The 21,937-nt window shown below is 41.4% G+C and overlaps 1 protein-coding gene across 20 annotated transcripts in view; it reads left to right on the top strand.

Moving 5' to 3' along the window:
* clasp2 (cytoplasmic linker associated protein 2) overlaps positions 1-20,206 on the top strand; it is a 49,911-nt gene extending 29,705 nt beyond the window's left edge. Inside the window, exons 18-45 of one of the 20 annotated variants that reach the window (XM_044052448.1) lie at positions 88-243; positions 1,281-1,298; positions 2,551-2,652; positions 2,870-2,896; positions 3,831-3,857; positions 5,137-5,310; positions 5,841-5,885; positions 7,284-7,391; positions 7,698-7,760; positions 8,341-8,447; positions 8,609-8,632; positions 8,783-8,935; positions 9,185-9,276; positions 9,363-9,426; positions 10,119-10,178; positions 10,480-10,482; positions 10,973-11,136; positions 12,115-12,193; positions 14,076-14,219; positions 14,341-14,484; positions 14,602-14,708; positions 15,493-15,634; positions 16,753-16,930; positions 17,036-17,229; positions 17,323-17,451; positions 17,576-17,782; positions 18,156-18,272; positions 18,748-20,206. In XM_044052448.1, the coding sequence (XP_043908383.1) occupies positions 88-243; positions 1,281-1,298; positions 2,551-2,652; positions 2,870-2,896; positions 3,831-3,857; positions 5,137-5,310; positions 5,841-5,885; positions 7,284-7,391; positions 7,698-7,760; positions 8,341-8,447; positions 8,609-8,632; positions 8,783-8,935; positions 9,185-9,276; positions 9,363-9,426; positions 10,119-10,178; positions 10,480-10,482; positions 10,973-11,136; positions 12,115-12,193; positions 14,076-14,219; positions 14,341-14,484; positions 14,602-14,708; positions 15,493-15,634; positions 16,753-16,930; positions 17,036-17,229; positions 17,323-17,451; positions 17,576-17,782; positions 18,156-18,272; positions 18,748-18,825 (2,906 nt within the window). In that variant the 3' untranslated portion in view covers positions 18,826-20,206. Of the gene's footprint in view, positions 1-87; positions 244-1,280; positions 1,299-2,550; positions 2,653-2,869; positions 2,897-3,830; positions 3,858-5,136; positions 5,311-5,840; positions 5,886-7,283; positions 7,392-7,697; positions 7,761-8,340; positions 8,448-8,608; positions 8,633-8,779; positions 8,936-9,184; positions 9,277-9,362; positions 9,427-10,118; positions 10,179-10,479; positions 10,483-10,972; positions 11,137-12,114; positions 12,194-14,075; positions 14,220-14,340; positions 14,485-14,601; positions 14,709-15,492; positions 15,635-16,752; positions 16,931-17,035; positions 17,230-17,322; positions 17,452-17,575; positions 17,783-18,155; positions 18,273-18,747 lie in introns of all 20 variants that reach the window. The other 19 variants (XM_044052447.1, XM_044052449.1, XM_044052451.1 and 16 more) reach the window with 19 other exon arrangements.
* The last annotated feature ends 1,731 nt before the right edge of the window (positions 20,207-21,937 follow it).

Here is a 21,937-nt window from a genome sequence, read left to right as displayed (position 1 = left end):
GTGTTTGTGTTGTCTTGTATGTTTATCCTTCTTCACCTCCATCCCCACCCCAACACACTCCTCCTCCTCCTCCTCCTACCCTATCAGTCCCTGCGGGTTCAAAGGGTGGGGTGTCGTCGGTGTCCCTGCAACGTTCCCGTAGTGATGTGGATGTAAACGCAGCGGCAGTCGCTAAGCACCGGCACGTCGGAAAGGCTGGGGGGGGAGCAGGCCGCCTGCCCCCTGGCTCCTACTCTTCACTGGGTAAGGGCTGTGTTGGTTGAGTTAGACAACTAATCAAACAGTGCAGACACTGGCCAGCATGCAATCAGCCGGACATTACACAAGTCAGCTCAGATCAGCTTAGAGGTAACACTGTTGAAGTGGAAGCAGGTTAAAAACACATCCTCTCCAGCGCAACTCAGCTTATCCTTTTCGAAAATAGTCAATAGGAATGGACTTTCAAACTCACACACCTGAGTGACTGGACTGGTCTTTCTCCTCTCTGCTCCTGTACTCTCTTCTCCTGCTGCCTCCTCATTGCCTGTTACTGTTTCCTCTATGTGTATCAATGTTGTGTGTCTGCATGATCTGAAGAGGAATGCTGTCTCATTGTGTTTTAATGTTGATCCCTACATTTGCATCTCTGTCAAATATATATTCTGTTACTAATACAGACTGTGCTCCTTTCTTCTTGTCTCTCTTCTCTCTGCCCCTTTTATGTTCCGTCTTACTTTATTACTTTTCTGACACTCCCTGTCTTTGGATGATCCCTTCTTTTATAAATCTTATTTAATATTTCTGTCAACCCCTTGCTTTTTGTTCCCCTTCATTTCTTTCCTATTCCTTTCACCACCCCCTGTCTTTCTGTCTCTCTTTGCTACTAAAGATGATGCCTCTGATAAAACGGATGGTAAGATCATCTCACTCTGCTTCACCAGCCTTCTCATGTTTTTTTTTATTCTACTGTGACTTTCCCTTTCCTCACTTCAACCCAGTCCATTTGACTCCTTTTATTGCAATATGTGGCTACAGCGCCCCCTGCTGCCAGTTATACATTCAACCATTATTTCTTTCACTGTCCCACTCATCACATCATGAATCTAATGAATTACACCTTTAATGCCATCTGCTGCTTTATCGCAGTTTATTCTCATATTAAATATTGGCATGAACTGACCATTAACACCTGTATGTGTACATTATGAGTTTTATCAGAACACAAGTATGTGATATAATTGTATATACTCAATGTGGTAAATATGGTATTTACGGCATGCTTCCTCTTTGTCTGTCTGTAGGGACCAGGTCAGACAATGGTAAGATGGTGGTTAGGTGGATGTGTTTGTCTTTGCTTTTTCTGGGATGTTCTAGTTGGAACATGTTAATCAACAGTTTCTAATTTTGACTGTTGATTTTGAAGTGATCAAATCTTAATCGCGCACTCCAATATATATTTGTTTCCTTAGTGGTTCTTATTTATTTCTTAGGTCAGATATGGCATTGCACCGTCTTAAAGAAGACAGGGTTGCTTTTTAAATCACTCAATAAATTACTTGAGCAACATAATTGGCACATTTCCACCAGCTCTACTCGCCTCGCCACGGCACAACACGGCACGATGAGGTTGCATCGCCACTACAAAAAAGTACCAACTTAATGTGGGCGGAGTCATCACTGCACGAGTAAAACTGTGGTGACTTCGTTTTATACGCGACACACACACAGACATACACAAGTGACTAGTGACTAGTGACTTTACACCAGACTTCTGCAGTTGTTAGAGATTAACCCACATTTTTAAGATTTTTAAGTAGTTTTAACTTATCTACAATTCGGCACTGTTCGGCTTGATTTCTGTCCGCACGTCTCCGGAGTACAGCCTCCTACTCTTCAGACTACAGCGGTCCCTAAATACACCAGTCCACTTTAAAAGACTCCGGTTAAATATAGAGGTTTCCCACGTTTTTAGGATTATTAAGTAGTTTTAAATGATCTCCAGTTCAGCACTATTCGGCTTGATATCTGTGTGGGACGTCAGTGGCCGGCAGTCTGACCAATCATCGCATAGTACCTGCTTAAGCACGCTTGGAACCTCACCGGAGCAGGTACTAAAAATGCTAGTGGACACGCTAGTTAAACCGTGGTGTGGCGAGTAGATCTGGTGGAATTGTGCCAAATGATAACTTACAGAAATTTCAGTAATTGATTTTATCAGTTAATCCATTGTGATCAAGAAGCAAATCAGTATTTATGTAGTAGTGCAGCTGCAATAACAATAACATCTCAGCCCCTTAATTATTAAATACTGCAACAGGTCACCATTTTCACCAAATCCCTAACAAAGACTGGTCTCCAATCGACTGAAACATCCCTTTTCCATTTGTGTGTGTGCATTTGCCTGAATCTAGCTGTTTAGTTTAGAGTGTGATCATTCAGCTTTCAGTATTAGTTGCTTTTTGTCAACTTTTGTAGCTTCTTTGGGCTGCTAACAACCTGTGGATGTTAATGCTGAGATGTGTTTGCAGGTTTTTCTGTGTATTTATTCACCCTTCGTACATGTATATACAGGCCGTGTACGTACCAAGCAGCCCCTGTCCACTGCCAGCAGCATGTCCAGCCAAGTGGACTCAAGAGGACGCAGTCGTACCAAGATGGTCTCCCAGTCACAACGTAAGTACCCCTGAACAAATAGCATGACTTCAATCAGTTAAATGGGTGAAAAGCGGAAAAAAGTCCTTTTTACCACACAACTTACATAACAACACAAATGGTTTGTGTGTATGTGTGTGCGGGTGTGTGTGTTTGTAGTTTCTTAGGAACTTTCTGTGGAGTTTGTTTACATGTTGCCTTCAAGGTGGCGATAAGCTCCGTGTTTTTGTGCCTTCAGGTTCCGACGAATCCGATTGCACACCAGGTATTCTGTTTGTGTGTCAGAGTTGGTTTGTGTCTCTGTGTACCACTGTGGGAAAGGTGGCCCACCTGCTATTGCTGTCATTCTGATCAAGGTGTTTTGTGTACTGAGGAGCGAGCGTGTGTGTGTGGTGTGTTGTTTTCTCTGCATGCTGTGTCTCATCACTGAGGATGGTATGGTGGGTGGTTTATTTCTGCTGCTCTAGCCTGGCTCTGGCTGTTGTTCAAGTTATTTAAAAACCTGTACACTGTAAAATGTGTAACACCAGCCACTAAGCTAACTGCTTTGCTATACAGAAGCAGTACTGATTTCCAAGAAGACTTACTTATAGACTTCTAATATAATGCTTGTGTCTTACTCAGACACTAAAAGTAATCAAAAATAATAAGTGATTGCAACAGAGCTCATTGTGCTGATCACATGTGGAGATTGGAATAAAGGACCAAATCCAAGTTGTCAAATCCCAGACCACAGATTAGGGATGGAAAGACAGCTGCACAGAGGGTTAGAATAATTTCTACATGTTTTGTGTGAGAGACTGTGTGTGGTTTATATTTCAAGCATATTTTCTTTAAGGTTTTTTTTCCGTCTTATTGTGAACAGGCCTCACCTCGTATATATTTATCCACTGTCTCGACATGCACCGCTTCTTTAGGGCCATTATCAGCAGTTGGTTCGATGTTTGTGTTTGTTTAAGCAAAGCATCTTTTAATACTTGATTTATCTTAAATAAATGGATTTGTTTGACCAAAGTGCTTCAGCTTTGCCTTCATTCTTGGTAATGAACACCCGGATGCTCTCCCATCTTACTCTGTGTTCTAACTCCCATTACGCTTTTTTGCGTTAACACCCATTACTCATCTGATTTAACCTGCTGTTCCTTCCCCCTCGCCTCTGCTTTCCCCCCTCCTCCCAACCAATGGCCTTAATGGCTCAGGATCTCAGTCTGCTACCCCTGTTGGTGGTAAGATTACAACGCTACTTCTTTTTACCCACTCTCTTTATCCTCACTGCCTTTCATCTGTTGCTCTTACTCCCTTTTTTCTTCACATGCACCTAAAAGTTCACTTCAGTTCTTTCCACTCTGGCTGAAGCATGCTGGGACATAAAGGCACATATTGTTCGATGGTCCAATCTGGTCTATGATCAATGTTTAACAACAGGACACTCAGGAGTCACCCAGGAATGACATTTTTGCGCATCTATGTATTATTTCTATATGTTAAACCTGAGGAAATTTTACATTAAGGTAGTTTACATTAATGTGATTCAAAGTAGGTAAATTATTTCAACTAAACTGGCTTTATGTCTGTAAATCTAAGGGGAAGAAATCAGAGGAGATCTGACTGAATGACTGATGGTCATTGGAGTTTCCAATATCCCTCATATTACCATTATATCATTAAAATTATAGTTAGTGATCACTATTCCCTCAAGATATCAAAACAATGTTTTTTTTTCTTGTTGGTTGCTTTTAGATGTATCACATGTATCTAGCTCTGTGACTCTAGTTGCTAGTGTAATACACTTCATGTGTGTAGTGAGTACATGTGTGTGTGTGTGTGTGTGTGTGTGTGTGTGTGTGTGTGTGCGCCTGGCATTAGTTTTTGTGTGTCAGTGAGAGAGAACCAGAGACTCTGCTCTGCCTGCTCAAAATATTTGAGATCCAGCATCATGTGTGGTGCCTTGGAGCCTGTTCCCCAAACGCTTTTTCACACACAATACTTAATACTTAGATACTGTGCACTGCAGAGCAGCTTCTCCTCAACTGATTGTCCTTAGTTTGATTTTAATTTCACTTGGTGTAGAGGGAAGATACACAGTTGGCTTTGCACTTGGAGATTTCCATCACCAAATGTTATGTTTATTTTGCATGAGATCTTGTTAAAATTATTCTGTATCTTTAAGATAGAAAAAAAAAAGTTGTATTTGTCATGTTGAAATGTCACTTGAAGTTCATTTAACAACATTCAACAATTTAAAATGCACTTTCCTATTTTTTTGGTTTTCATCTCTTCAAGCCCCCTAATTATTTAAATAATTTAATATATGTAGTGTTTTTTTACATTTACCATAAAGTGCTTGAATCATGTGCTTCGTAGTTGAATACAGTAGCAGTTGTGGTGTTTGTACGCACAACTAGTCACAATTTCACACAAAAAAGATAAGCTAAGGCTAAGTTTGCTTTGTCAAAGTCCACCTGTAACCCTATCTTTATATTTTGTTCTCTTCTCTCTCTCAAGCCGGCAGTCGGAGTGGTTCTCCTGGTCGTGTGCTGACGAGTACAGCGCTGAGCACCATGAGCTCAGGGGCCCACAGGGTGTTGGCTGGAGCCAGTGGAGACGGACGCAGACGTAGCCGCATCCCTCGAAGCCAGGGCTGCTCCAGAGACTCTTCACCCACTCGGCTATCTGTTGGTCAGTAAGCAATTAACTCCATGTAACCAGTGGCTAGGGCTGGATATTGAGCTTCAATACTTCTGCAGTATCAACTGGGTATTGAAAATGTGAAAATGTTGGTACCTAAGAAGTTCATCTCAAAAGCATGTAGCAACCTTCTTGACAGAGATCTAATGACACTCCTGATTTAGGACTGATCTGAAGTGCACAAGATTAATATGAGAGCAGAAAGTTGCTCTATATCTCAACAATTTTACCATAGTGTCATATATTGAAAAGTGTTCTTGAAGAATCAATATTGTCCAGATAGATCCAGATATCAATATTGATACCATACTGAACAGATTTAATCAATGACTTGTCAGAATGTCTGCCCTAAACACGACACTGGTGTTCTTATCTTAAAAGCATCAAACACAAATACCATCAATTGGCCATAAACGTTTGGATCTCAACATTTTTTTTCCCTCTGGCTCCCTGTCCACCTGTTCCTCCTCCACTCCTCTTTCTGTCCTCCCTTTTCCCTTCTCCTTATTCCTGTCCTTTAGCTCCTTCCAGTATTAGTTCCATCTACAACGGCGCAAGTAGAGGAGGTAAGGCTCCAACCTCGGCAAGACTCTACTATCTACTATTCATCCCTCCACCTTAATCATATCTAGTCTGATCCTTACATTCTCCTCTCATGGAATCATCCCTCCATTCTTCATTCTTTATCACTATCCGTCACTACAAATCTCCGCTGCCATCCAAAATCAAGCAGAATCTCACTGCCTCAGAGCCCATCTCTCTAAACTATCTCTGACCTCATGGCTGTGATGTCATGATGATGGGTGCCCATGATGAGCAAATGCCCTTGCTTTGTAAACATACAGTACCTCCACTCTCTCTGTACTAACATGTTGTGAGTGGCTGATGAATGAACTTTCTCGAGGGGTCATTGGTTGTTGCTCCCTGGTACGCTGTGATTAACCGTGATTGGCTGTTAGATGCTGAAGCTGCTGATGATGAACAGAGCATTGAACGGGGAAGTTGATTGCAATGCTACTGGATGAAATTGCAAGTCGTCCCTTTTCCCTCCCCACAGTCACTAAATCCATCATCTATTACTTCCTCTCTTTTCTGTGTGTGTGTGTGTGTGTGTGTGTGTGTGTGTGTGTGAGAATATTAGCATGTTTGTTTGTTTTTTAAACGTGAGCTCAGCAGTCTGGTGCTCTTTTCAGGTGCATCTCATTTACGGCTCAAATTGTTCAGAAATGGAAAATGATGCCAATTACTCATAATCATTTGGTTTTAATTTTTCATTGTATTCTTGTGCAATTAGTCAGTAAAATGAGGGAAATGATCCTTACAAAAACCATTCAAAGGATAGTTATTTATTAAGGTGTATGGATCCTTTTTTTATTTTTACCGTTATGAAGATTTTCGGTTGATCCAGCACCCTTGTAAATGTTTTTATTGGCTGTGCTTGTTATTTTTCAGTTTTTTTCTTGTTGGACATTTCGTCAAATCAAGACATTTGTTACTTTCAAAGTAATAATTTACTTATTACTCATTAAAGAAACACAAATACCAATTAGTGTGTGACATTTTAGACTGACTAATGAAGTAAATAAAGAAGTTGCTTAATTGATAAAGTCAAAAAGTGGTACTCACAGCCTTAAAAATAAATTAGTTTGTTGTCAGAATAATTGTTGATTGGAATCACCCTATTGTTAGTTGCAGCCCTAAGCTCAGACTTGTGCTCATCGTCTCTTTTTTTCAGTCTGTTACTTTTAGCTCTGTTGTCTTATTTATGTCTATATCCACGTATCTTCCCTATCCTCTTCTTCATCAACTACTCATGTTTGTGTTTTTGCCATCCTCTGTACGTCCCTTCCCCTTGTCCTTCGTGTTCTTATAAAACCAACTTTCTTCCCTCCACTGCCCTTTCTTTCCCCTGTTCTCCTCTTTTCCTCCTCTGCGGTGTGGCGTTGTAACCTGGGTGGTTTTAGCTCGGGGCAGTCGTATCCCTCGGCCCAGTATGAGTCAGGGCTGCAGCAGAGAAGCCAGCAGGGAGAGCAGCCGGGACACCAGCCCCGTACGCTCCTTCACACCACTTGGTGAGTAGCAGTAGTGGACTCACATCCAGGAGGGAAGAGTCGGACAATTAGGATGTGTCAAGGGTTAGATATATATATAAAAGTTAGCTTAAAACAAAAAACCTAACCTCTAAAAATGTTATCAATTTAAAAACTTGCGAGTGATAACAAAAATAAAAAGCAGTCACTTGCATTTGTTTGCATGTGTTTCAGCCTGTCTTTCTACTCTCAGCCACTGCTCAGCCAGTGTGAGGATTGTACGTGTTTGTTGTGTGTGTGAGTGTGCGAATGTTAAACTGTGTGTGTGTGTTTTAATTTTGGTTGCAGCAACGCGGAGCTACTCTCGCTCCACCGGAGCTCTTCACACACCTGATGTTTTTGGGGCTGCAGGTGAAGGCTGAGTAGAACTATTTCTCTGTTCCTCACCCACCCACTCTGCCTTAAGTTGTGTTCATTTCGATTTCTTTATGGTCATTAGCCCCGCGCCTCTTCTCCCGTATTTTGTCAGCCACTGTCTTTTCTTGTCCATCAGCCTCAGTTGTTTTTTTTGTTTTTTTAACATTCTGCTCAAGGATGTCAAACCTTCCAGTGGAATCGCATGCTTCCGCCCGTTCAGTTGCCAGTTTTACCAGTGTCCATTAAATTTCTTTATCTCTGCTCCCTCTCTGCGGGGACACCAGTGTATTCAGTGTGTTTTATGTCCATCATACTTTCTCCCCCAGTGGTACCTGCAATGTCATCTAACAACGTGTGTGGGTTGACTAAATGTCAGAGAATATGTGATGGAGAGAGAGAGAGAGAGAGAGATGGGTCGTATGGTGGATTGTCTGACCAGTGAGAGACAATTTGATGAGTGGGGGAGAGACCGCAGACTTGAACCCTTTATTTTAAGGTGACTTTAATGGTGTCCTCTGTTGTCCGTCTATCTGTCCTTCCTGTCTTTCTGGCTATCTCCTCTCTCTCTCTTCAGGATCAGGTTTGGGCATCAGTCAGTCCAGTCGTCTCTCATCATCTGTCAGTGCCATGAGGGTCCTCAACACGGGCTCTGACGTAGAAGAGGCTCTCGCAGATGCACTAGTAAGAAAATGACACTCCTCAAAACACAATACATTTTAAAAAAAACACAATAACTCAAGTGCACATTCTAGTAAGTGGTCAGGATGTGCAGCTCACACTGCCTAGAGTGTGTGTCTGTGTGTTAACTAACCCTTGATTCTGCCTCTGTTTAATGCTGTCAGCTGTTGGGAGACATGCGGTCCAAGGTCAGCGTCTTTGCCTGTCTCTTATCTGTGTTTTGTGTGTGTTTAGCTAGCTTTTGGTTCTATAAATGTAGATTTTCTTCATGCTCTTTTTAATTTCTATCTTTTAAATAAAACATTTTATTTAACCCATTGTCTGTTTCTCCACAGAAGAAGCCCGCACGGCGGCGGTATGAGAACTACAGCATGTACTCTGATGACGATGCTAACAGTGATGCGTCCAGTGCCTGTTCAGAAAGATCCTATAGCTCTCGCAATGGAGGATCTATCCCAACCTACATGAGGCAGACAGAGGACGTGGCTGAGGTTAGTGGCAACAGCAACACAACAGAACATTCAGGAAACCAGGCAGGCACTAGACCAAACAACAATAACCCTTTTTTCCTGAGTAAACATGATCTGTATCTGCAGTGAAAAACACGTTCCTTAAATTTGAGATAACACAAATACATGTTTGGTTCAGGTTCTAATATCAGGAGTTAACTCTTGTCTGTTGGACAAGAAGTGGTGACAAGTTTTTTTATATATCATAAATACAAGTATTTATATTTTCAGGTGCTGAATCGCTGTGCCAGTTCCAACTGGTCTGAGAGGAAGGAGGGACTGTTGGGCCTACAGGCTCTACTTAAAAACCACCGCACCCTCAGGTCTGTCACTGAACAGGCAAATGTATCTTCACTGTACAAAATGATATTCTGCTTAATCTAATTTTCTTTATTATTATTATTTGCAGCCGTGTGGAGTTAAAGAGACTGTGTGAAATCTTCACCAGGATGTTTGCAGACCCTCATAGTAAGGTATGGGTGCATGTGGCCCAAGTTCTCACCCAGCACTCATTCACAGTGTCATGTCACATGGATTCATTATTCACCCAATTTTTTTTACATTTTACTTTGGTTTCAAATACTTATTTTATTCCACCATCTTTCACTGTACCGGATTCTGCCAAAACAAGAAAATATTATGGTTTATACACACCCAGACATGTTTCCACAAAACTTGTAGAGGTGAAGTTGGTGAAGCTGAATTGAAGACACATGGATATACGCACGAAAAACATTAACACAGGCATGCAGAGCGTGCAGCAGACTGTTCTCTTTCGGCATGCGCCCACCTGAGTTTGCGTGTGACCTCACCCTCTCCGCCGTCCTGTGGGTTTGCTCTGTTACTGTTCAGCAGCCACTCAGCTGTTGTGCTCACCGCATTTACTGCCACCCTCCTGTCTCTCACCTGCCTATCTGCAGTCTTAATCGAGTAAACACTTGTCCACAAATGTACTTACACATGCACACACACACACTCACGCGCACAAATGTGTTTGGGCTGCCAGCTCTTCTCTCTTGACTAACTAGCTATGGCTCGCCCCCTCTCTAACACGGCCACTTCTCTTTCGGCATTACCGAGTGCCCCTCGCCTCACACGTGTCGTAAGGTGTGTGAGTTTCTCACCTCCCCTCGTTTGACATTTTGACGATTTGATGAATTTTCAGCGAGACTCCGGCAGGGTGTACGGCACGGCAGAATCCGGTATAAGCTCAGCCTCCTTCAAGGTACTGCATCTCACAATCAATGGTTCTCCAGATTTGGTCTGTTTTTTTCCCCCCACTACATTCTCTTTCTTCATCTTCTTTCTCATTGACCTAGTTTCTCATCTTTTATTTAATTTCAGCTCTTCATATTTTTCACTTTATGTTTCTTACTTGGTTGAAGATGCTAAAGTATTTTTGCCAGTTGTGTGTTGAAAGATAATGTTGGAAGTGCACACTCACCAGCTGAGTACAGTCTTGTCAGTATTCTAACAGATGTGTCTCTCTCTCCCCACATGCCGTCGCTCTTTGGAACTCTCTGTAGAGAGTAAGTTTGGCCACTCAGTCTTACTGTTTTTGTTAAAACAAAAAATCTGCTTCATTAATCTTTTTCTTAATCTAATTGGATTACCAGTTACCAAGGCAACAACATAACTCTCACTAACCTACCTCACAGTGTTGTCTGTAACTGCACTATTTTATTGAAAACAACCACTAGCATGTAGAGATTGTCACCATACAGCTTGTTTGTTTGTGTCATAATTCAAGTTGTTTAATGTCTCATTGTGGTTGTCTTATGTTATCAATTCTCCCCATTAATCTGGGTGTTTTTTTGGTGATTGGGAATGATAGTGGACTGCTGCAATGATGAGTGAATAACCACTAACCTCACAGTTGGAATGACAGAATCATCTTTGTCCTCTGAATACAAGAACTAAATGTTTGTGTGCATGCATGCGTGTGTGAAGAGGTAAAAATGGGCAGTGTTTTGTGTTCACAGTGCGTTCAACATCTATACATATGTGATTCTACTGTAGGTGTTCAGCATGTTCCTGGAGACGCTGGTAGACTTCGTCGTGGTCCATAAGGACGACCTACACGACTGGTTGTTTGTCCTGCTCACACAGCTGTTGAAGAAGATGGGAGCTGACCTGCTGGGTTCTGTACAGGCCAAAGTTCAGAAAGCGCTGGATGTCACACGGTGGGTGTGTCACTCACAACACAGTGTTTTGTCCTATAGTATATGAATATTTTAACATTGCAGCTAATTCTTTATCTTATTGATTAACATGTTGCTAAAGAAGTTAGTCTTAAAAGGGACACCTTTATTTCGACATGTGGTGTTTTTCAAAGTCAAGGATCCTTCCTTATTTAGTGCATCCTTCCAAAACTCCCTCATAGCATTCGAGGAGCATGCTAGCAAGTGTGCATTATTGTCATTTCTGTCTGGCAGAAAACATGCATAATAGATTGTGAGTACTTATGCTGAGGTGAGACCTTGTAAATCCACTGTGGGAAAGACTCCTTCATAAAATTTGACTCATCTTGCTCATTGCAGCAGCCCTTTGGTGGGATATTCAGCTGATTGAGGATGCTTCTTGACTTTGTTAAATTTGTAGATTTAGATTTGTTTGTAATTGGTTTGCAGTATTTGTGATACAGCACTGTGTCATTTAGTCACTCAGTTTTTCAAGGTACTTAGTAGGTACCCTATTTCAAGTATATTTGAGAACAATTTGTTTTGTGTTTGTATGTCTCCACATCTTCTGTCCCTTCATTCAATCCCAGAATGACTTGACACCAGAGCTCTGTGGGGGCCATTCCATCTGTTGTACTTCTCCTTGTTCTTGTAGTCCCTGCAGAAAGTGCCTTATGTCTCTGGCTGTTAGTCTGGGGTGTCGTCATACTGCAGAATGAATATGATACGGATCATTTTCCTCCCTGATGATACCGTGTTCCTCTTAAGTGCCCAAAATATTGCACAGTAGTGTAAATGGAAAATAACTGATAGGCCTCTCATCACCAATGCCACTTTCTCTCTCTATTTTTTTAGTCTATTTTCTTTGCAAAATAATGCTAAGATGTTGGCAAAAATCTTAACTTGTGAAGATTCTTTAGCTCAGAGGTATATTTCTACATGTCTTGCTGCTGTAATGTGGATTTTTGTTTTTACTTACAGAGAGTCTTTCCCGAATGATCTCCAGTTTACAATTCTCATGAGATTTACTGTCGACCAGACACAGACACCCAACCTTAAGGTAAAGGACAAGTTAAGTGTGTGCATGTGTGGGTGTGTGTTTTATTTGAGATAGAGAGAGAGAGAAGGCTGAGTGTATCAAGGTTTGACTTAAGCAGGTGGTTGATGGGAAGAGTGGACCAGTGTTATAACCATGGTAACTGATGTACTGATGTGACCTCATCCCTCCCCATGCTGGCTCCTCCTCCTAAACCCCACAAAGCCCTGAATGCTGGGCTGTGATTGGATGGCAGTTGATCTAACCACTCCACTGGCTTTGTGTGTTGACACTCCCTTCAAGCTCTCTTCCTCTAACTGCTTCTCCATCCTTGTGATTTCCGTCGTCTCTCTCACTAACCCTTCACCCTGCTCTTCCTACAAATTTATCTTAAGTCATCTCACACTTTTCGTCCTCCTTACCTTTTCATCACTATCAAACTCTGCCTCCCCCACGCCATTTCCTGTCCTGTTTAACACAATCTTTGTTTATTTTCACTGCACTTTATCAGTCAGCTTTTTTGTTTCAACCAGGCTTGGGTTGTGAAAGGATAAAAATGACAAAGATTTCTTTTTTTTTTACGCTGTACAGTTTTTGGTATTGTAAGAAGTGGTTTAAGAAACACTGACCTACACTGTGGCCTAAATAAAACAGTTTTGAGACTCCTAGTACTCATAGCACTCATAGCAGAACTATACAGCTCTCATTTCCCACTAGCACAGATTAGTATGAAGAGGTGCTGCAAGTAAGGAGTTACATGATGCTACACCTTGGAGGGACTGTTGCTTTATGGCAGTCTTTAATAATTATAAAATTATAAGATTGTGATGTGATTTGGGAGGATTCTTCTGACATACAGTTCATAAGGTTTAATTATGATGAAGTGTAGCATTATTCATCCAGCTCATAGAATGTTGCATGCAGCCTCACAAGCCATCCGTTTATAGTGGTATATTGGCATAACAGCTTTTTGCTGCCATCTTGTGGCTGAAGTAATGCATTGTGTAATGACAGCTGCACAGAAAGTTACGATACCCAAGCCTATTTTCCAGCCTTTTTACTCCTCTGAAACTCTGCTCCATCCCTCCCTCTTCTTTCTCTCCTCTTGTCTCCCCCTGCCCTTCCATGTCTTCGTCTCCTTCTCTGTCTTCGCCGATTGATGCGGTGCTTCTCCTCTTTCTCTCTGAAGCCTGTACGGAGCTCGTGTTGCGGGCGAGGGCGAGGCAGGGGAGGGTCCGGGGTAAAATTGTTCCCCCCCAGAGCGCGCCGCCACGCCTGCTCTCTAGACGAGCAGGCTGCAGCCTGGAGCCAGTCCTCCCAGGTCAGTGCGCTCCGGGGGGAGCAATTAAATGGCGCGCACAATACTTCTAAGTGATTTGGAGGAAGTTCCTGTCCTTGAGGTGCATATAGATACAGTGATGGAGAGTGCAGTAGAGAAAAGGCAGGAGTCAGTTGTGTTGTTTTGGAGCTTGTGGAGAATGGGATTTATTGGTTCTTTTGTTTGTCTCTTTTCTCATTGCTTTTATGTTAATTACATTTACTAAGTGATTGTTACACATCTTCTCACACTGGTTCATGAGATCATTACATTTCCCCAGATCTACGAGAGTTATACACTCTGCTGTGGTTGTATCAAAAAGTGGTGGTCACTTCTCTCTCTCTATGTGTGTGTGTGTGTGTGTGTGTGTGTGTGTGTGTGTGTGTGTGTGTGTGTGTGTGTGTGTGTGTGTGTGTGTGTGTGTGTGTGTGTGTGTGTGTGTGTGTGTGTGTGTGTGTGTGTGTGTGTGTGTGTGTGTGTGTGTGGATGTTTTTTCACTTTTTATTTATTTGCAGGTAAATATTGTCCATGCAGTTTCTGTCAGATTGGATTTATCTAATGATGTGTATAAAATTGTTTGTGTTGTAGGTGAAGGTGGCCATTCTGAAGTACATCGAAACGCTGACGTTACAGATGGAGCCTCCAGACTTCGTGAACCTCAGTGAGACTCGGCTGGCCGTCTCGCGCATCATCACCTGGACGACTGAACCAAAGAGCTCTGATGTCAGAAAGGTACTCATGCTCACAAAATGCACATTACAGACATAGATTTGCTTTTGTTTTTTGTGCATTTGATCTTGTACATTTAAGCGATTGGATTATAAATGAAAGGGATATATTTTGTGTGCACCAGGCTGCGCAGTCCGTGCTCATCTCCTTGTTCCAGCTCAACACTCCAGAGTTCACCATGCTGCTGGCAGCTCTGCCCAAAACCTTTCAGGACGGAGCCACCAAACTGCTTCAAAACCATCTGAAGAACACTGGCAATGTTGCACAAGTAAATTAAACAGTCACCTACAGTTTACACTTCAGAGTTTCAAGTTTGTCATAGACACACAGGTGTTAGCGGTTCTACTCTGACAGAAATGCCACATTTTATTGGTTACTTTCTCAGGCAACAATGGGAAGCCCTCTGACACGACACACACCCCGATCTCCAGCCAGCTGGTCCAGTCCAGTCACTTCCCCCACCAACACCTCCCAGAACACACCCTCGCCAAGGTAAACATCCATTCTCTAATCTAGTCTTTAGCTATATTTACATATAGCTTTATTAAAAACCTGATCGGAATAAAAATGTAAACTAGCCAAATACTGTAAAGAAAGTTCATGTATTGATTTGAACCTGGTGGAAGTGTTTCTCATCAGGAACTTTAAAAGAACTCCTGATTGTTGGACAGTAAATTAAATGTGCTTGGATTTATGTAAATATCCTCCTGCCCTTTCCCCTGTTTACCGAATGCAGGAGCAATATCTGCTAACTGCTGTGCCAGTATCTTCATTATGGAGATGAGAAGTAATGAAAATAGTTTTTAAAATAAGATAAGACAAGTAGAGAAGAGGGGAAATAAATCAATGGTGCACAGTGAGGGGATGAGCAGAGGAGAAATATCTGAGAGCAACAAGAGTGTTCGTTTGCGGATATACAGGCAGAAGTGAAGCTTCTTTCTTTACTACTAATATTTCCTGACAATGGACAACCCTGCAACAAGTTATTTATTCTAATTAAATGTTTGATGCATGTCTACGCACATCATAAACAGATTACTTATTTGAAAGTGTACACATGTAAGCGAAGCTTTTGACAAACAAGCATGAAAAAAAGACCAGATAGTAAAAACAACAGCCCTAACTCAGATGTTCATAAGAACCAACAACCAACTTGAGGATACACAATTACTCACATGATCTCTGAAAGGATTGTTTCAGTCTGTGTTCACCATAAGATTTACACCACATGAAATTCTTTATATGTGAAATGTAACTTTAACTCTTTCTTGTGCAGTGCTTTTGATTACGACACAGAAAACATGAACTCGGAAGACATCTACAGCTCGCTGAAAGGTGTCACTGAAGCCATCCAGAACTTCAGCTTCCGCAGCCAAGAAGATATGAATGAACCTGTTCAACGGCGGGAAGGAGAGGAGGTGAGTACAGCACACACAATTCAATTCAATTTTATTAGTATAGTGCCAAATTGCAACGTCCATCATCTCAAGGCACTGTATATAGTCAGGCAGAAACCTTTACAATATTATAGAGAGATGAGAAACCCAACAATTTACACAACCCAATCACACAGGGATGTTCTCTGCACTGTTGTGTTTAGGCATCAAGGAATTATACATTCTGACCCTTGCTACGGCGTACTAGGGCTTCAACTAATGATTATTTTCAAAAATAGATTAATATGACGATTATTTTCTCAATTAATCTAGTACTTGTTTGGTACAGAAATGTTGATCAGTGTTTCTCAAACCTGAAAAGGATGTTCTTGAATGTCTTGAAAAAGTCATGATTCAGTTTTAATGATTTCTTTGTCACACTGGTGGCCCATTACATTTCCACTTCTTGTCACAATGCGTCGCTGACCACCTCCTGAAGTGTTTTCGCAGATTGCATAACAATTCGTCCTTGGCTGTATTTACAACTGCACTCACAAGTTGTTCAGGCGCTATCTGATTGCAATCCAGTCACAGAAAACAGGTGTAAAGGGTTTGACTCTGACATCTGTCCCATCATAACTTAAGCCTTTATGGGAAGGATGGCTGTGAACTTAATTCCCTCTGGCTACTGAAAAGAAACATGTTAATTGTTATTAACCAAGAAGATTTTATATACAGCAAATCCTCCTATAATATTTCATATCTTGACGTCAGGCCAAATTCATAACTTGCCGTGCCAGGTCTTTTTGCAGCCCCACCTTACAACACTGACCCCTTTAAAGGTCATGGTGTACTCTGGTACAAAGGTATGACCTTCTGACATTTTCCCCATGCGCTGCATCTGAAATCTTACCAGCCCACCTGTCGTTAGTCTACCAATCACCCAATTTTACTCCATATTTACACTTGTTAGTTTCCAGGTTTAATGTTGTGGCTAATCTGTTCACAACATTACCACATTAGCCGGCTATTTTATTTTTCTGCCTTCATGGCAGTCAACAAAACTTTCTGTCTGTGTGTATCTCCTGATGTTTATGTTTTTCTGGTTTGATTGTAAAAATGTAATTAAAAAGCAGCTACACTGATGTTGTGTTTTGTAGGGTGGCAGTGGGTCAGATTTGATGGACGGAGGCCGCATGGCTCTGGACAACAAGACATCTCTCCTGAACACTCCGCTGCTCTCCTCCAGCCCCAGAGGTGCCCGTGACTTTTCCGATTCTCCCTTTAAACAAAGTCGTAAAGACACTGGCCTGGACGACTCGGAGCTTCTAACTGATGGTACACGATCACCTTCAGATGGAAAAATGCAAACACACTGTGTAAGTGGAAATGATATCATGAATAAAATACCGTGATTTTTTTTTTTTTCTTGTCTCTTAACAGACAGCAGTCTGGACCAGTCAGAGCTGGTGGCCGAGCTGCTGAAGGAGTTGTCAAATCACAATGAGCGAATAGAGGAGAGGAAGGCTGCATTGTGTGAGCTGCTGAAGTTGATTCGCGAAAACACCCTGCAAGTGTGGGATGAACATTTCAAGACCATCCTGTTGCTCCTGCTTGAGACGATGGGTGACCGAGAGGTAGCCACACTCATTTCAAGACTGTCTTCACTCTGTGCAATTAGACCAAGCCAAAGTCCCTTATTAATCGTTGAATTCTTTTAATTCTCCCAGCATGTGATTCGAACACTGGCTCTGCGGGTGCTGAGAGAAATTCTCAGCAAGCAGCCCTGGAGGTTCAAGAACTACGCAGAGCTCACCATCATGAAGGCCCTGGAGGCTCACAAAGACCCTCACAAGGAGGTAAGTTCACTCAGCCACACAGATCACTACATTCAAGTGTTCTTTTGTGCTTAAGAGAGCGTAAAGAAATGGTAGTTGTAGATTTGACGTGGCATTGATGTAAAGTTTGACTGTGTTTCTGCAGGTGGTGCGCGCAGCAGAGGAGACGGCAGCCATGTTGGCATTGTCCATCAGTCCAGACCAGTGTATCAAGGTCTTATGTCCCATCATCCAGTCAGCTGACTACCCCATCAACTTGGCTGCCATTAAGATGCAGACCAAAGTGGTGGAGAGGTTTCCCAGAGAGGGTCTGGCCAGCATGCTGCCTGAGATAGTGCCAGGACTCATACAGGTATCATTCATACACACACATGCAGTATACCAGGGCCTCTAGTGCTCATTCAATCACCCAGCGACATTCCTGTGCTGCACAGATGGCGGCAACAGTAACACTGTCCTATTAAGCTGCAAACAGGCCGGAGTATGACTGAAAACACAAAAGAAGTGCCCGCGAAAAGTGAATTCTGCAGCTCACAAACCCAGTTTTTCAGCAGTTTGACTGGTTAAATGCTTCACACAAAGCTTGGCTCTACATGACTTTTTTGTTTCTTGAAATCTGTGAAACTAATGCCACTCCTACATTCAGCCAACCCACACATTTACACACAAATTTTCGGCTCCTTTGTTATGAACAAAGGTCTCTGATATTTTATCTGGTTGAACAGGGTTACGACAACTCTGAGAGCAGTGTGAGGAAAGCGTGCGTGTTCTGCTTGGTGGCCATTTATGCAGTGATCGGAGAGGACCTCAAACCACACCTCGGCCAACTCTCCAGCAGCAAGGTGAACACAACTTTAAGCATTTGAAAACATGTAGTTTGTTTTTGCATGGCATAATTTGGCATCTTAAGACTTGAAAATCACATTTGCTCCTTGAATTTAAGAGTCTTATGTATTTTACACTGACCAGTGGGGGAAGATCACTTCTTTTATCTCTTGTTTTATTTTTATACAGCAACATGCAACAGTATTTATTGCATTCTTTCTGTATTTAAACTTGGATCAATTCAATCTTCCATAACTATTGTAAAAAAAAAAAATGACAGTGAAAGATTGAAGAAAATATAAAACCATGAAAAGAATCAACCTATGAACCAAAGATTGATCAGCTGTAGATTCACCTCTTTCATTATGAACCTCAAAATCTCAGCAAAGCAATTTGTGTATTATTGTCATATGAAATCACATGACCATTCTTTCATCTTCTAAAGACAAAAGTCTGACTTGTCCACCATCTGTCCTCCCCTTCTGTCCGTAGCTGAAGCTGTTGAATCTGTACATTAAACGTGCCCAGTCCGGCTCCAGTGGCAGTGAACCCCCTTCTGAAGGTCTATAGGAGACACTGCGCCCTCCCACAGGGCAAACCTAGAACTGCAACTCTGCCCACCAAACACAAAACATCTGCCCATGTGTTCACCTCCACACAGACCAAGAACAAAACTGACGTCCTAACATTCTGTCACATGAGCAAACTGCTTACACCTACACGTACGCTTGCACTCTGGACAGCAGAGTGACGTTCACACATACATACACGCACTCGGTCCTCGTGCGTGTGCTGCCACGCAACAAGACCCGGAGGAGAGGAGTGTTGGAGGGTTCACCTGGTCATCGCTGCCTGAACTGAGTCCATAAATTTGCATTAAACATAAAGAAACGATCACATACAGTCACCCATGTTTGTCAATAATCACTCAAGGATGAAGATATGAAATGTCCGTCCTCTCCTTTATCGCTCAAACACAAACTTCTGATCGACATCAACAGGAAGAGGTTGCACCTGCATAGTTCTCGTTTTTCTGTGAGTGGAGTTTAATATTCATCAAACTGCACTGAGAAGAACTAACGGTGCCATCTAGGTTTCCTTTATCAGTGAGTAAGAGTGGCCAGGTAGAAAGGATTGTGTTGTGTCACAGTTGGATTTAATCAGTGAGGTTTTACTGCAGCAGCTTTTAATGTCAGGAGTCGTCGTGCTCACACACAGATACACAGGTTTTCTTTCAAAAAGGTGCTTATGAGCCAAAAAGGTACGACTGACCCGACCGACGCTACACAGTACTAACGCCAGTCACCGTGGATCATGCCTGCTCATAGCAAACACAGTGCAGAGGCAGATTCCAAAGTATATGAGGCGTTGTGTGCTCGCATATGCATGATACTAAATTTAAAAAGAAAAATCGTTTTTATCTGGAGTCTATTCACAGTCAGAGTTAAATGTGACTGGGGTTTTAAATTGATGTGAAAGTGTCCAACCCTTTCAGATAACTCAGTGGTGTTGTCCATTTCTCCCAGTTCATCTTGGATCAGTCCACTGGTGCGTGTTGCAAACTACATAATGAATGACGTTGTGCATAAGTATCTATGTATCTTGTGAAAATGGATTACGCAGCAACAGTGTCATTAAGGAGAGTCATCCAGAGGTGTTGCACACGAGCACGCACGCACCTGTGCCCATCCACATGTTAGCTCTCGCTCTCTCTCTTTCTCTCTCTCGCTGTCTCACTCATACTTATTTTTCTCTGCTGAGAAAATTGTAGAAATGTATTATTTGCAGCTCAGAAAAAAAAGGAAAGTTGTCAGTAACATCACCCTTTTCTTTCCTCTTCATTGTGTCTTTCTTTGCTTCCCTTTCTTGTAACATTCTAGTTTTCACTGTTTCCTCTGTGCATTTACAAAGCTGTGCTTACAATAAAGTAAAGAACTTGTACAGATCAAAATGTTCTCTGCCTCTGGGATGTTTGCGGTGGAAGAGAGTGAAGGGCCCTCAGCGAGAAGCTGTAATCGAAGACAAAACGAACAGTTGGTTCTTCAGTCGACAGGAAGTTGATATGTTTTGATAAATAAGTCTTTTTCTTTTTTTTTAGCAAAACAAACCATTGTGAGGAGTTCTGGTTTTCTTGGTTTCATGAAGTTTTAATTTATATTTCTTTGAACAATTTTTTAGCCAAGATGATGAATTAATTCATCAGGAAAATTAGAAAATTAATCAATGGAAGCAAGTTATCATGATTAGCTTTGAATGCCTCAATAAGTCCCTAAATAATTGTGATAGAAACATAGAATTACATTCTATATTGTAAGCAATTGTGCTGTTGAAATTCAAGACTGTATTGAGGGTATCAAACATTTACACATCTAACAGTCTGTAACGCGAAGGCTTCATTTTACAATGCCATGAGACAAAATTAGCATGAGATTATATTACTTTTAAATAAAGTCACTGATTAGTTGTTGATATTGATGTTATTCAGTGGTGGAGAAAGTGTAGGCAAAAGCTCACAGCCTGTATCGGCTGACGAACTGGGCAAATACTGACATGTGGACCAAACGATAATATTTATGCATCACAGCTATTTGAGAGAGTGGTGCTGAATTTCAAGTGTGCATCTGCTCTCTAAGCTGTAAATGTAGGTGCAGCAGCTACAGTACCAGTCTGACCTATAAACCCTCCTGACTGTTCATAAGCTGTGGTGACATGTAAGCACTGTACTTACTCCAGTATCATAATTATCATAATTTATATTTCATCGAGCAGTTTTAATGATTATAATGTTATAATGATTCTCAAATACCCTGTTCAGTTTAAAATCCTTTTTTTGTTACTTTGCAGGTTCGGTTTTTCATGGAAAACGTAAAAATGCTTTGGCAGAAAAAGAACAGGTGCTGCTGATAACAATAACAACGGCTCTGTCCGGTACAGTCTGACCGTGAACTATCATGCACCCTGTGACTGAGAAAACTAAATGGAACTCAAGCCATTTAATAAATAGATTAATTACACAAGGGCTTTTCCCACTTTGGCCTGTCTCATTGGCTGCAGTGGAAAAAAGACCCATAAAAATGTGTTTTAAAGGAAACTACACAACATTGGGTTGACTGCATAAATATTTTATGTTAATATTTTTGTATTAAGCGTATGTATACATACATTATCTGTGTGTGTGATTCTGGAGTTACAGTAGCCCTGTATAGAATAACAAAAACAGGTACAAATGAGACCGTGATAGGCCTGTTATGATTATGAAACAATGACAGGTATAGTCCAATATAATAAAATAACTAAACACATTAATAACGTGTATGATATATAATGTAAAACTTTAAATATACATATAATAATATAAATAAACATTATACACAATTATGAAACAGTTATTGCTTATTTGATTTGCTTATTTAGTGCACATGTGTTCTAACTTGTAAAAAAACAAAGTCATTAAACTGGGGTGGGGCACTTTCTTAACAACAGTGCCTGTGTTTTTCTCCTAAATCTCTAATATTTACTATGACGTGCTGCTGACCTCTTGGGTTCTACCTGGTTAAATAAAAAAATTAATTAAAACAATATTACAAAAGAAAAAATGTAAAGACAGACCGTGGTGGTAAAACAAAAGTGATTAAAAGCAAACTGAAGTCTAAAACAACATGGCCACACTAAAAATAAATGG

The sequence above is a fragment of the Solea senegalensis genome, linkage group LG20 (assembly GCF_019176455.1).
Source record: "Solea senegalensis isolate Sse05_10M linkage group LG20, IFAPA_SoseM_1, whole genome shotgun sequence".
NCBI lineage: Eukaryota > Metazoa > Chordata > Actinopteri > Pleuronectiformes > Soleidae > Solea > Solea senegalensis.
The sequence above is the reverse complement of the archived record's forward strand: the minus strand, read 5'-3'. Positions and strand labels throughout refer to the sequence as shown.